The sequence below is a fragment of the Protopterus annectens genome, chromosome 4.part0 (genome assembly GCF_019279795.1).
Source record: "Protopterus annectens isolate FY-2018-M chromosome 4.part0, PAN1.0, whole genome shotgun sequence".
NCBI lineage: Eukaryota > Metazoa > Chordata > Ceratodontiformes > Protopteridae > Protopterus > Protopterus annectens.
Window position 1 is genome coordinate 583,151,796 of NC_056733.1, and position 15,932 is coordinate 583,167,727.

The 15,932-nt window shown below is 39.2% G+C and overlaps 1 protein-coding gene across 1 annotated transcript in view; it reads right to left on the reverse strand.

Moving 5' to 3' along the window:
- Positions 1-15,932, reverse strand: part of MYO1H (myosin IH) — an 835,299-nt gene that overhangs the window by 786,619 nt on the left and 32,748 nt on the right. Inside the window, exons 3-4 of the mRNA XM_044068514.1 lie at positions 6,439-6,637; positions 1,244-1,324 (exon numbers count right to left, since the gene is read on the reverse strand). Of these exons, the coding sequence (XP_043924449.1) occupies positions 1,244-1,324; positions 6,439-6,637 (280 nt within the window). The remainder of the gene's footprint in view (positions 1-1,243; positions 1,325-6,438; positions 6,638-15,932) is intronic.

Consider the following 15,932-nt stretch of genomic DNA (forward strand, 5'->3'; position numbering starts at 1 on the left):
CTGTAGGATGTCCACATCATTTGGGGACTTGACTATGGCTCCTAGTTTGCAGTCATCTGTGAACTTCATTAGCCAGAGGCATTCTGTGTTAGCCTGTACTTCAGAGAAGTAGATACCAAACAGGAGAGGTCGCAGGACAGAACCCTGTGGTACTCCACTTGTCACTGCTTTGAGGTCAGATTTGGAGTCTGCAACTTTTACAGTGTGGGTTCTGTCAGTGAGCCAGTTGGCAACCCATCTTGTGACGTAGGGATTTATACCTAGTTTAGTGAGTTTAGCTATAATTCCAGAATGGGGGATGGTGTTGAAAGCCTTAGCGAAGTCAAGATAGGCTGTGTGTACCACCTTACCCTCATCTATGGATTTGGTGACTGCCTCAAAGAAGTCAATCAGGTTCAGGAGGCATGATCTGCCTTTTAGAAACCTGAACTGGGTGGGATCCAGAGTTTGGAGGTTACCAATGTCTTTGTTTTTGAGTTCCATGATGATACGTTCCATGGCCTTGCAGACTGGGCTCGTCAGGCTAATAGGTTGATAGTTCCCAGGATCAGTGGTGGCTCCCCCTTTGTGGAGTGGGATAACTGTTACTGTGCACCATTCAGTGGGCACAAAGTCTGATGTGAGGCTATTATTGAACATGGTGCTTAAGTGGGGAGCCAGTTTGTTCTGAAGTTCATGTAAAATGCAGCCTGGGATGTTGTCTGGTCCCATGGATGCTGTGTTTTTGGCTTTAGAGAGTGCAGCTTTTACCTGCATAGTTGTGATTACAGGGACTCTGCATTCTTCCTGTACAGATATGGGCCCTTTAGGGGGTGAGTGAGGGTAAAGTTAGCACTGAACCTATCTGCCAGGATGTTGGCAATATCAGTTGGTTCTGTAATTTTCATGCCGTTGTGCTGTAACTCAGAGCAGATCTGGGTGTTGCCATTGAGATTCTTGACATAGCTATAGAATGCTTTGTGGTTGTTCCTCGAATTAGTGGCGATTTTGTTTTCGTAGCTAACTTTGGAGGATCTTATAACATATACATATACATATGTACAACTTTCATAACCTTCTTACATCAGTATGATATCTAAATAAGGTATATCACTGAACTGGAACCCAAAATTCTACATAACTTCATAAGCATCAATTATGGCAGTAATTTCACGCATCATGTCACTGGCACTATTACACTGAAATAGCCTTTTATGAATTATGGGATTTGGAATTCAGTATTTGCTTTGTTACACTGACTTACTTCAAAATTAAACTGGATGTCCATGTATTTTCCAAACCGGCTTGAGTTATCATTGCGTAAAGTCTTTGCATTCCCAAATCCCTAAAAAAAAATTGTATCCATTTAGCAGCAATGACACACAATTAAGTCATTAAAGTTAGCATTTAATTATATGTTAGATAGGTATGTCAGTCATAAATTATCCTTCTCAGATGTGACTCTATGCCATAGAGATGGAAGAGAAACAATATTGCAGCAGTCCATAAAAAACATACACAAGAATAAGAAGACACATAAGGTAGAGGCACACAGGTCCTTTTAAATGTATGCTGCGGTATGGTCTGAGACAGGGAATATCAGTTTCTCAACTTTATCAAAACACTATCATATTCAAAAAAACAGAGAAGCTGCAGACTACAGTGCCTTAGATTTAACATGCTCCTAGTGTAGCAATATACCTGCAGAGGGACTACCTTACCTACATGATAAAAAGGAACAGGTTTCACTGATCACATCTCATTCATCAACGGAACTTTATATCAGGTATTGCTTGTGACCATAAATGCCAGTAACTGAACAGTACCTTTTATGTATAACTGGTTGCATTAGATATAGTTCAAGGATGGAGAATGTGGGGAAGGGACAAGAGTACACAGTGCCAACTGTTTCCTTTGTTTGCATTTGTATAATCTCAGAAATGGTATATTTAAATACATGGGGCATAGGTCAAACCTCCTTACAAAAAATGTTATTTTTTTGTCTTTTTGCTACTACTTCGGAGCAATGAGAGTTTGATAGAAGGAGGGGCGATTTAATCTGTCCAGTCTTGATGCTGGCTGATTGCCAGCATTGTTAATGCATGTCGGCTTTCATTGAAATCCCACCTACTCTTTGTTTCATAATACTGCTGCCCCTGGTATTAGTTACACACCCTGAATAAGGCTGACAGGCAGCCCTGCTGGGAAAACATCCCTTGGCAGAAGTCCTGAAGTCTTCAAAATTCAATGGACCAGACAGAGGTACAGGAAGGATTCCCACATATTAGGTACAGTGATGGAGAATGCTTTTCTTACTGATAGCACATTAACTGCTTGTACTGTTTTGATGTCATAATAATCAGTGATGGCATTAGAGGACACTGAAAGGACTCCCAAACATTGAATGTAGTGTTCTGAAATAGGAAGAACTTTGGTACATATATAATCTTTAAGGAATAAATCTACTTTGTTTGTTGTTGTAGCAAACATGGTAGTGTTAGTTTTCCTATTATTCCAGTGCACCTTTTTTGTCTCACGACATGAATGAATCTTGACATGTCCTTTTCACAATGTATTTGCAACAGCATGGCATGACATACCTCTCCTTATCATGGAGTATTTGAAGAAACAAGAGAGTCTCAAGACATACGATGCCATCACATGCTTCTTTACATGAATGAAAAAGCAAAGTGGCCCAAGTATACATCACTTTGGAATTTCCAAATCTGCATCAGCCATAGTGAACACAGTGCTCTGGAGTTTTACTTCATACTCCTGTATGACAGACAGATGATAAATCACCCTCTAACTTCTTCAGATGCATCCGTCTTCCTTAATTTCATAAGCAGCAACGACTTGTGCAAAGAGTTGAATGTTTTCATGTGGTCCAATGGGACAGTTCCAGTCAGATGTCCAGTGTCCAGACATGTAGTAGTTATCAGGATGCTATAACCATTATGGAAATCATATTGTCCATGCATGCATGCCTGTAGGCCATATTGGAATGTATGGTCCATTATTCACTATGTCCTCACTTTCTCCAGAAGCCTGAAATAAATGAAGAGGAATATGAATGATCTGTAGTCCCCAGCATATGATCTATGGGAAACCTTAGAAATTGAAGGTGTGGTAATTCTACAAGAAGAGAGGACATGGACCTACAAAGTTACAGTTTTACTAAATATGCAGTAGGGGCTGTGATTATAAGGGATGACAACTTAAATAATCTCTGCACCGACATTCTACTTATTAGGAAGGTGTAGCATTCTCATTTTAGTGTCAGACCTTTTTTTAGAAAAGAATGCAGGAAAAGACACCCAAGGTTAGACACTATTGTTATGGCAGTCATATTTCTTCAGATAGGTGCACTTATGAATCAATAAAAGCTATAATGACTCAGCTCTGTAGCTTTGCATTGTAAACAAATATAGAATTTCAAAGTTTTAATTCTGTTGTCATGCAGATGTATACCTCAACAGAGATGAGGCAACTCATCTTCAGTTAGTTTTCGCTGTGTACTAAAGCTTAAAGTCGTCTTTGTGTTTTCAATCACCCATTCTGTCCTTTGTTTCCTTCTTCTGTCCGCATTCTTACTCTATAGTTCATTAATTTTCACAGACTTTGTTCATTACACTTACTGATAGAAGTTCACTTTTGAACTTTACTCTTGTTACAGTCTTCTGCCCTTTTAAACATATTGGCTTTTATTTACTGAAGAACTTCTTACCTGTTTCCCCCCAGCACCTTGACTTCACATATTACTTTTCACTTCCCTCTGAACTCTCTGCATTTTCACTTTTCCTTTCTGCCTTACCACCCTCAGCTCCCCAAGAGTTAGTAAGTCCACTTGAGTCTCCCAATTTATACAATACTGTATATTACTTATCTAAAATAATCAGTATTTAAAAAAAAATCTTCCTACACCATCTCCATCTGCACTGAGTCTCTGATTATTACCGATTTCATGCTGTAGCTGATTTGCCCCTGAAGGCTCTTTGGCAAACTGAGTGTAAATGCTGTACAGCGGTGACTGTACTTTGAATGTATACAACCCTCCCCTCATTATACACTGTCTTTGAATATATTTTCTGATAAATACACTCTTAAGTTGTATATATCTTTCTCATTGATGCCATGGTTGTATCAATAATACTTAAAATAGATATTGTTTGGCTATAACCTTGTAAATTATGTAACTGTGACAAAACTTTTCTCCACATTGCATCTGTGTAGTCCACTGTAAATCTTTGTTGGTATAAAAATCATTGATCTACAAAGTTTGTGAAGCTTTTCTACTTGGTATCTACTGAAAATGATTTATGCTCAGACAGACCTGCTAGGCAATTAATAAAAATCAGTAAATAAACTATCCATTACTTCTCTAGTATGGACATCATACAACATGACTTTGAAATGCCCAAAAATGATAATTTATAAAAATATTCTAACCTAACCTAAAATAGTCATTATTATACTGAATTTGGAAGTAATGAGAGGTTGTGTGCTATAGATCTCTCTCCTGGAATGAATACAAGAACTACAATAACATTTCAAGCCAACACAGCAAGGCTGTTTAAGTTGCTGTCCATAATACTGGAAATGATTATCGTTTTATTATTCAGCATCTCAATTTGATTTAAAAGAAAAATTCCGAATGCTAAGTTTATCAAAGCTTAAATCTTATCTTAGATGCTGAGACAAGCAGGTCTCAAGTAAGTGTATACAAGAAGTGTATATTCTAGCTTAGATTTGAATTTTATTCTTAATGATACAGCATGTACTGTAATGTGCATTAACGTCAACAGTGGTCGATTATTAGTGTCATCACAACAAATATTGTGTTGATAACCTAGGACGGAGTCAATGTGTTTCAGTAAACTAATTATTCCTTATGTTAATTGTACCTTTATGCTCTGACTTTTGCATATGCTGACACATTTAAAATATAGTTTTTTACATTCTTAAAAAAAATTTAATATAAAATGCAAGCTTTAAAAAGTGCACCAATAAGGATACCACTGTTATCAATCTGTGTAAGCAATGTTCTGGTACATTCCATTGGGGAGAGCACTATTTTTTCACTGCTTAACATTGCAGAGTGGTATATACTCACACGTGGGCAAAGAAGAAGCTTAACTGGATCAGTGAGGTAAGCTGAGCTAGTGAGGAAAGTAACTGTCTAAAGCTATGATTAGTGCTTGTATTGTAAGGTATCTGATTACAAAATCTTTGCATAGCATGGGCTTCTTAGTTAAAACCAATGCATCCAGTGATCCAGGAACACTATTTGACTTAATACCAAGCAATTAAGAGCTATTCCAGATAGTAAGTCAGTATTTTGCATATACAGCAAAATGCAAGTTCATTTATTAGAAACTGTTCAAAGGCACATAACGTTTGTAAAGAAGGAAAACATGTACACCAATAGGCTGAAATATTCAGATTCTTTTAGTATTTGTCACAGATTAGTAACAGGTAAATTACCTTTACTTTTATTACAGGCTATATAATGACAATGTGCGCCAAACATGATGGAAGATAAGTCACAGATAAAGCACAGAGGTTTATGAGATCTGACACCCAAGATATGTTACAAAGTCAGGAACTAAACAGTAGCAAGGGACTTGTACATCTTCCAAGTGGTCCCAAAGTTATCGAACAAACTACCTTTAGTTATAACACTAATGAATAAAATCAAGGATTTGAAATTCGTATTAGACCTGTGGGTTAGAGAAAGAAAATGGTGATACGTTATAACAGTGTTCCTAAATGGTCACTAGATCTGAATACTGGATAAACCAATCATGGTCACTAGATCTGAATACTGGATAAACCAATCATGGTCACTAGATCTGAATACTGGATAAACCAATCATGGTCACTAGATCTGAATACTGGATAAACCAATCATGGTCACTAGATCTGAATACTGGATAAACCAATCATGGTCACTAGATCTGAATACTGGATAAACCAATCATGGTCACTAGATCTGAATACTGGATAAACCAATCATGGTCACTAGATCTGAATACTGGATAAACCAATCATGGTCACTAGATCTGAATACTGGACAAATCAGCTTACAGACTTGAGGCATGTTTGCTAAAATGCTGTCCAGCGAGTTAGATGTAAACCACAAAGTTTGTCGCTAATTCATAATCTTAGTACTCATTATACAGCATATAAATTTTGTTATTACGGACTTTAATTCTAATAGAAATGTCATTTTAACATGACACTGACAAAACACTTCACCAATCCATCACAGAGAGCCAAAAAGAAAATATAATTTATAACTAAGTCTAATGTGAGCTTTACTTCCTGTGATGGTTCCATGCTTCATACTATGGGTATTTTGGTGGCAAATTCTCAGCAGTACATGCACGATTTTTGCAGAAACACATTTCTCAGTTTCTACCCGAGCTGTCAACAGCAGACTATCATAATGCTTGTTACCTCTAGAACGGGATTTGACAGAAGAAGCCGATCACGGATCATTTCAAGCTGCTCTGTGATTGGACATGTAAAGGCATAGTACTGCAGAATTTTCTTTGATGTCTCAGTCTTCCCAGAGCCACTCTCCCCTGAGATCAATATGAATTGATTGCTGCATTCACCACACATTACTCTGTAAGCGTTATCGGCAATGGCATAGCTAGAGGAGCAAAAAAGTACATCAGAATGAGATTGTATACCATTACTGCTATACATCTTGGCTGTCTCTTTACGTGGTGTATAGCACTATCATGTTAGTCTGTAATTGTTCTAGAAATCTGAAGTTGTCTTGCTCTGTTTCATTGATCAGTTTCTTATGCATGACTTTCTATGCTGTTTTTTTACCTAAAATGCCCAAGTTCTTTTTCTGAAAGTGGTATCACATTTTTGCCAAAAATAATGACTGAAAACACACAGCACAGAAAACAACAACCTGAATCCACATTCTAAATAGAATTTACTCTCACAAACAATACAGAATTTACTTTGAGTTATGGTGACTTCAGCAAAGGTAGTTTCAGAGTTTCATTGGAACTTAACTGTTCCTGAATTTACAATGTGCGGTCCCCTCCACCATAATGTTTTTCCGTGATTTTGCATTTTAGGATGTTGGTTTTGAACTTCTGTACGCAGTGTTGCATTTCAGAAGTGGGCTTTATGCTATCATGTACCCTTTTGAACACCTTTATAATCATAAGTGATGAAGATTTTATGGGGTTGCTTTTTTCTTGGCAAGCCAGACAGATTTTCATGTGTTTAAATGAAAAATGAAAGTGTACCATTAAGTGGCACACCGCTGGAGGAGATGTGCAAAAATATACTGAATATTAACATAATGGAATGACATTGCACTAAATACAATGCATCATCATCAAGTCGGGTTTTATTTATACAAGACAAAAAATATCAGAAAGCCTGATCAACTCTTCCTTTCCTTCTTAAAAACTAAATTAGGTTAAGGAGTATCAAACGTAACACTGTCCAGGTGGCTTTCCAACTGTATTGCTTTCATTTATGATACAATGGAAATGGTCTTACCTGGCAAACCAAAGGCTCATTCTACCAGAGTGCTGGTTACTTCTACTACCTTTATGAATATGGTTCCCATTGATGAAGTTTGTGCTTCAGCCACTCGGTCTATGGTTTATACATTTGTATTACACTACAAGTTGGATCTAAAATCCAGATCCAGTACATTCTTTGGAGCCACCATTCTCAGAAATATTGTGCCTTGAAACCACCTGAGTTTTGGGTAGATTGACAATCTGTCCCAATAGTTGAATCAGTCAAAAAAGACAACATTAGATATGAGAGTTGTGTACTTACTATAATGCTAGAGCTGTGTTGTATTGTTTTATCCAGTTCAACATCCCTCTGTCCATCCCCCATTCTAGCTTGTCATTCTTGGGCTTCCACTTGAAAGGTTAGACCTGGTGTCTTGGACAGCCTTTCTTTGCTGTCTTTATTTATGTCCTGTTTGTAAAAAAGGGTTGTCATCTTAGCCTGTTTTATGTTTTCTAGTACAGAATTTCTATCTATAGGCAGACAAACTCAATCTGAGATAATCTGGGCACCAGAAGGAATTGTGGGTAGGGGAGGAGACAGAGCTCTGGATCCAAGCTCTTAAAAAAAAAGCTCTAAGGTTGGATCCAGTTGGATCTAATAACTCAACAGTTGAACTGGATGAAACAAGACGTAACGGATTTAACATTCTGGTAAGCACATAACTTGCTTCCTTTTCTTGATCCTTTCTGCTTTTTTCTTTTCATATTTATCTTTTGCTGATTTTAACATTTTTTGCTTTGTTTATTTCAGCCTCCTTGCAAATGCTTCCTCTATCTCTCCACCCCATATTTTCCACCCATTATAGACCCTATCTTTTACCTTAGTTTTTTAGTCTCCCATTCCTGGTTAGCCATTTCATTTTTATCTTTTTGCCTGTATCTTACATCAGTGTTCATAGCTCTGAGTATCCCATTCTTGAAGCATTTCCATAGCTTACTCCCTTGGTTTGTTCCTAGTGTCTTAGATCGTCAGTGACCACCTCCCTCAATACAGCAGAATCCACTCTTCTAATATCCCACACCATTGTATTTGTCTTTTTATTCTCACCCTTCTCCCTCCTTTAAGCCACAAAGTAGCATGAACACTGTTAGGTAATAGCATCTTAACCTGGACATCAGTGGCAAGTTCTGCACTGGTTAGGACTATGTCCAGAATTCCAGCCTGTTTTAATCCTGTCCTGCAACAGTTGGCTGAACTCCTCATGATCCTAGAAAGCTGAATTTATCTCCAAAGGACTTACCATTTCTTTCTTAAAAAATATTTATTTTAATAATAGTTATGTCAACAAAAAGGACTTATCTGAGATGCAGGACCCTTTATACAGTGTTTCACACAGACAACATGGCTGTACAAACATTCTTCCTTTATACAAAAGTTAACTACATTTTTATCCTTAAACCAACCCAGATCTTTCCACAACAAGATAAGGGCAAATAAGCAGCTTAAATATGATTTGGAAAAAGACCAAGGCTATCAGGAAATATGATCAATTATCTCTTAGATGGAAGGCAAGCAAAGTCCACATTGGACTAATGATGATCTTTTGGCTTTTCCTGGTTAGGGGTCGCCACAGCGGAACTCCAGTCTGCTAATGATTGCAGTGGATTTTTACGGTGCTGAGGTGCCAGCCCGATGCCCAACCTTCAATGAAGGCAAGCCCATTCATGCATGTATTTCAAATGTCACTCGACTGCAGGGAGGACATGCAGACTCCACACAGAAGGCACTCCAGCTGAGAATTGAACTGGAGAACCTCTTGCTGTGAGGCGACAAAGCTACCGCTGCACCACCACGGCTTTGTGAGACTACAAATGACCTTATATTACCTTTTCTTATGGCAAATATAAAATAAAAACTTGGCAGACACCAGTGTGATTCCTTCTGACAGAGCTACTGCCACTGCTCCTACATATTTATGAGCGAACACATGAAAATTTGAAAAACCATGTCATTGGTATCTGCCCATATATTCACAAAAAATATAAATAAATAAAATGTAGAAAGCCAGACAGGGATCAAAACAGGTTTCAGCAGGACACTTCTGCAAAGAAGTATATTTTAAGTGTTTAGCACTTGGTTTATTCAATTAGTACTACTAGAAATTCTGTTACTGTAAAAAATATTCAAAATAAAAAACTCACAAAGCAATACAGATATACTCCCACTGTCCCTCTCTTTTGGTTACATCTTTTTAGCTACTTCATATGTACTGTGTATAGTTGCTAAATACATTGTTACATATTGAGTGTTCTACAAGTTACATAGTAACACAGCTTTCTGATGGTAGATAACGGATTGTTTGACAGTAGCTTTTAGGGGTTTTGACAAATCTTTTCTTGGCCCGCTGCTCTTCTTTCATTACATTGATGATCTCATTGCAGATCAGTACCACTATCCATGCAGATGGCCATGTCCTTATCATGGCATTTTTACTGATTCTCATAGTAGTTTCAATTAAAGAATCTGCATATGAAAATAGTCACATCTCAGGCTCATTTGTTTGTTATCCAATAGAGCTTGTTTATTTATGTCTCTGAATATAATGAACCCTAGTATGGAAATGACAGTTAGGCAAAAAGCTTTAAAAATTGAAGTCTGGTTGGTTCTGTCTTCAATCTTTCAACTCCACACAATTTGGAACATTTTCAATGTACAAACCCAGTTAAGAAAGCTATAACATAACCAGACTCCATACAGCCGAGGTATGATTAGCTATAGATAGAAATTTCTTTCTTCCTAGATTAGACTATACTCTGCCAGTTAAAGGATAATTTGTGGGGACATCACTCTCAACAAAAAGGGATGATGATGTATTTTTTGGCATTCAGTTTGAGGCCATGTTTCTGGCACTAGTCATTTGTTTGGGTGAGTCCCCCTTGGAGGATGTCTACATCATTAGGCGACTGATGACAACACTCAGCTTGCAGTCACCTGCAAACTTTGTCAGCCATAGCCCACTAGATTTAGCTTGCACCTCTGAGGAGTATATCCCAAACAGGAGAGGCCCCAAGACCAATCCCCTGGGGTACACCGCTTTTTACGTGTCTACTACTTGAGGTGGCATCCCCTATTTTGACTAGATGGATTCTATCAGTGAGCCATTTTTCTACCCATCTGGTAACATATTGATTGATGCCTAGTTGAGAGAGTTTATCTATTACACCTGAGTGGGTAATAGTATCAAAGGCTTTGTCCAGGTCAAGGTAGGTGGTATGCACTGTTTTCCCCTCATCTATGGCCTTGGTGACTGTCTCATAGAAGTTGACCAAATTTAACAGTTTTGACCTCCCCTTGAGAAAACCAAATTGCGTGGGATCAAGTGTCTGGAGGATGCCAATGTCCTTGTTAATGAGGTTCATGATAATCCCTCCATGGTCTTGCAGATCAGACTAGTTAGGCTGATGAGTCTATAATTTCATGGATTGGAGGATGCACCACCTTTGTGCAAAGGGATGACAGTAGCTGTCCTCCACTTGGCTGGGATGAAGGCTTTAGTGGAATAGGGTGCCTAATGGTGCTGCAAGTTCCTGTCTGAGTTCATGTAGGACATAGCCTGAGAAGTTATCAGGTCCCATGGAGGCTGTATTTTTTGCCTTTGAGAGGCCAGTGATGACTTGCTCCCTACAGATAAGGGGAGGGGGCAGGTACTGGGGATATCCTGTTTTAATGATGGGGGGACAGAGGAGTGACATTTTCACTGAACCTGTCTGCCAGCAGGTTGGCTATATCTACCATGTTTGTGTATGTGGTGCCCTTGATCCCCAGTTCTGAGGAGATCTGGGTGCTTCCCTTGAGTGTGCTGACATATGTGAAGAAGGCCTTATGATTGTCTTTAGTAGATGTGGCCAGTTTGGACTCGAAGTTTGCTTTGGAGGATTTCACTAGTGCTATTATTTGCTTGTTCAGGCTAAGGAGAGTTTGCTTCCAATTAGACACCTGCTCCTTCTTGGACCTGGACAGCAATTTTTTTTCCTTTTATTATAGAGTTTATTTGTTGTAGATGTCCACCAGACAGGTTTACTCTTCTTTGAAGAAGATGATTTCATCCTGTCTGGTATTCCTGATTCCATGCAGCAATATAAATGTTCATATAGTACTTTGGTGAAGGTTTGGACATATGTGCCAGTTGCTATGGAGGGGAAGGGGGCTGTAAACCTGTTTATACCTTCCCTCAGGAGGTAGTAATCATCTTTTGAGAAGTTTTTTTTTGTTTTACCGTAGCTGAGGGGGGGGGGGGGGGTCAGGTGAGATTATGACTTTGAAACTGGCTGCTTTGTGGTCGGATCTTACCAAAGATGATGCCACTGTAAGGATGCTGCACTGGTTACTCATGTTGGTTAATACCAAGTAAAAAATATTTTCACCGCTTGTGGGGGTGTCAACTAACTGGTCCAAGGCATTTGCATTGACAAAATCAAGGAATCTCTGGGCATTTGTGTTTTGGCATGAGTATTTCTTCCAATCTTTGCTTGGATAGTTAAAGTCGCCCAGGATCAAGGTAAATATTTGAATCTTGATAGATTCAAAGTGGTCCAGATAGGTGGAGTGGGCATCTGGAGTCAGAGTTGGAGGCCTATAGCCAGCTATGATTTGAATAGGGGTCTTGTCAATTGTTAACTGCACCTAGAGTGTTTTCTGTGCATCATTTGGTTTGACCATCCTAGAGGTGTATATGTATTTTATATATATTGTAACTCCACCTCCTTTTGTTTTGCTGCCCATGGTTTGGGGTCTGAATGAAGTTTTGCTGCCCATGGTTTGGGGTATGAATGAATGCATGCTACAGAGAAAGTATCTTTTATTTTCAAACTATGGAGTTATTGTATGGAATTCACTACCTCCTGAATGAAATATTCTGTACCAAAAAGCAAGTTGTTTAATTAACATGCTGTGTGTGCAGATGCTTTCTGAACAATGGTAAATCTCTTTATTCACATTATGTGCTAGATCATGTGACAGTAAATATGATTTAGTTACGTTAAAGCTTTTCCATTTAGATGTTTAAGAAAGAGAGAGAGAAAAGTTACTCATGTCTGCAACCTACATTTTATTAAGTTGTTTGGGGTTTTGCTTACATCCACAATATGTGCTGTTCTGTCCAATGAATATGACACTTTTTTTTTACTACCATGTTGCTTCTGTAAATTTGTTGTGTGTGATGCTTTTTCTGTTGCATCTGACACTTCATTTTGGATGTCGTTTGATAACACATTAATTCTGTAAGAATTTTGTTGATTTTATGATTGTATACAATTTCCTGTGGATTGCTGAAGTTCCCCTGACAGCATATATTATTAATATTATAAGGTTTGTTCCAGCACTGAGGTGTACAAAAGAAAGCCCTCACTGCACCTTAGATGTTACAAGCTCAGTTAGAGGCTCAGGTTACCAGAAGGTCCAGGCATGGAGGGAAGTGACCGAGTGAACGACCAACACCTTCTCAACCATCTTGATAGAAAGGAGGTTGTAAGACTCCTGCACTGCTGACCTGGCAAACTGGGATATTGCAATCTGCCATCGAACTGTAGTATCTTTATGCTGCACAGAAGCCAGGAAGTAATGCAAGCAGAAGTATGCCACTATCTCCAAGACAGCGTAAAGCTATAGCAACTGGTTGTCATGGGTAAGGTTTAAGTCAGGTTATAACTGATTAACTTATTGGTACACTTCTCACCACTCTACTCTGATATTGAAGGAACAAAATGAGCCATTAAAGCTCCTGCCCTAGTCAGGAGATGAATATACTTTAGAACTCTGGCCTGTAAACAAATGAGACTGGGTCTTGTTTCAGAGGGATGTATGTGTCAGTGAAGTGAAGGCAAGGGAGCCATTGAACTAATCAGATCAGCTGGGTACAAAAAATGAATGGGAGTTTTATATTACTTTTAACCAAGACTGCCGCTAAAGTGGATCAATGGATAATTTCCTTCATTCAGTAAAAACAGTAAATAGATATGTAATTACCAGTTCAAATGTAATTTTATATGGTATCAAATGTATAGACTGACAACTGAATTGAAAAGAACTTAATGCTTTTGTAGATGTCCCATGCAGTAGGCCATGTCCCCCTACATATTCCTCCTAGTGATGATTTCCCCAGTGCAGTGACCAAGTTTTGAGTTTCAGTTTTGGGAGGTAGTCCCTTGAGGATAGAAAAGTATATGCCAATTGCAGAGAGGGTCTTGCCTTCCTGCTTGATCCTAGTGTTTCCTTCACTTTAGGTCTGAACAATGTTGAAACACCAAAGAGACATCAATGAAGCAGTTATTATTTATTAATTTATTTTACATTTCTTTACTGGGATAGTCCAAATGGGCCAGGTCCATTTACAGTGGAGGCCTGGGGAGAAAAGCTCAACATTTACATAGCACTCAGACAAAAAAAAATCAGGCAGAAATGTAAAACAGACAAAGAGAATATCAACAGTATATGAAATAATAAAAAAACAATATGGTTACCAGGGGAAATGTCATGCTAGAGATAAGGAAATTAGAGTTGTGGTACTGTAGCATATATACAGTAAGTATACTAGGAAGGCAGTATATGAAGAAGCAAAATAAATGTTATGTAATACATGGACATAGCCAGGTGTTCATAAGATGTGATTTAAGTGAGTTTTTGAACAGTGTGGTAGTGGATGCAGAGGTCAGAGAAGACGGGAGGCTATTCTAGGTTCTAGATATGGTGTGGGAGAATAGGGCTTTCCCAGCATTATTGTTAGCCCTTGAGATACAGAGTAGTGATTTGTCAATAGAACGGAGAGGGTGATTAGCTTTGCGGTGAGTGAGAAGCAGACAGTGCTGGGGTTTTATCAGGATATTTCAGGATGTTATAGGCAATGATTAGTTGGTGGCAACTGAGTTTTTGAGGAAGTTCTAGCCATTGTAGGTCCCTTAGAGCCTGAGAGTGGTGGGTTCTGAAAGAGAGGTTGTTAGCAAACTTGGCAATTTTATTATAGCATGACTCAAGTTTCTCAAGATCAAGTTTTCTGGTCAGGGAGCTGCAGTTAATTTCCCATATCTATCCAATGCCTTATATTCTCTGTTACGAGGATGAACAGATGTGCTCTCCTCTGTCCTTGTGGCCGTTGCAACAACAACGGCTTCTACTGGGGGACCCTTGCTCCAGTGGGGCTTATTCCTGGCGGCCACTTAAAATTTGTCTGATTTGCATGGAATTGGCTCCATCACATTAGGTTCCTTCCATGCCCACTGAAAAACTAGGTCAATTATTTTGTCATTGGGCAGAACCCCCTAGGAGGTAAAACAGCCATCTACAAATGCCTTCAGGAACACTGACTCCTCCAGTAAGGGTGCTTCTGTGGATCAGTGCCCTCTTTGTTACTTCCAGAGATGAATGTGAAAAGCCCTCCCCTTCATCAAAATCTGTGGCCTTGGTGACTGACTCTGGTGATAAATCCAAGTATCTTCTATTACAAGCATATTTCTGAGGTCTCTCCTCTGTGGGGGGTTTTGGAAAAGAATCAGAATCAGATGGGAAGCTCACCTTGTAAGAAACCTAGAGGCAGAATGAGGCTGATTGTCCCTGTTGACCAGGGTGAATGGACACTGGCACAGCAGCCATAGGAGGTTGGGATGGTATCAAGTGGGGTAGAAACACTTCTTCTCTGCACCTGGAGAGAACCTTCACAAATGCCTCAAAAGCTGAGGATGAAATCAGAGCCAAAGAAGTGCCCACCCTAGCCATAGATGGCAAGGATGGAGTGTCCTCAAATCTGACATGACTTGGCTCAGAGACTGACAATGGTGCCTACTTGTCCAGCACTGAGGCTTTGAGGGGCAAGGATGGCTTCAAAGCCTTTGGACCTTATCGTGATCTCTGAGCCTGGCTCTGATGCTTCAACTCTGGGCCTCATCCCAATCCAATATTTCGAGAGTAGGGAGAGCAGGAAACCATTGGAGTTGAAGTAGAAAGTGCTGTGAGCTCCAATGTCCTGCTCTGAAGGCCAAACTTGAGTTTGTGGGCTTTGGATCCAATGACTAGACCAGAACAGAAGACATCAATGGTGGGGCTGAATGGACCATTCCCGGAGCTGCTGAAGGGGTCAGTGCTGGGATGACCCCAACTGAATCTCTGACTATAAGAACTTCTGCACCATTCAGTCAACATTGGCTTTCAATAGACTCCTTGATGAATAGAAAGACTTAAAGGATGAAGACACTGATGGTGGCTGAGAAGAATGTTGATACTTCTCTTATGTAAATGGGGAATGAAGCATCACACTGTCCAGATCCAAGGAGAACTGCAGAGTGCATGTTGGTGAACAAATCCTACAAATCTCTCAATCTGAACCTGTAAATGTTTTAGAAGCCAGACTGGATTGCTCAAATGGCTCCAGAGACCTTTTTTAATCTTCTCCAATCTCTTCT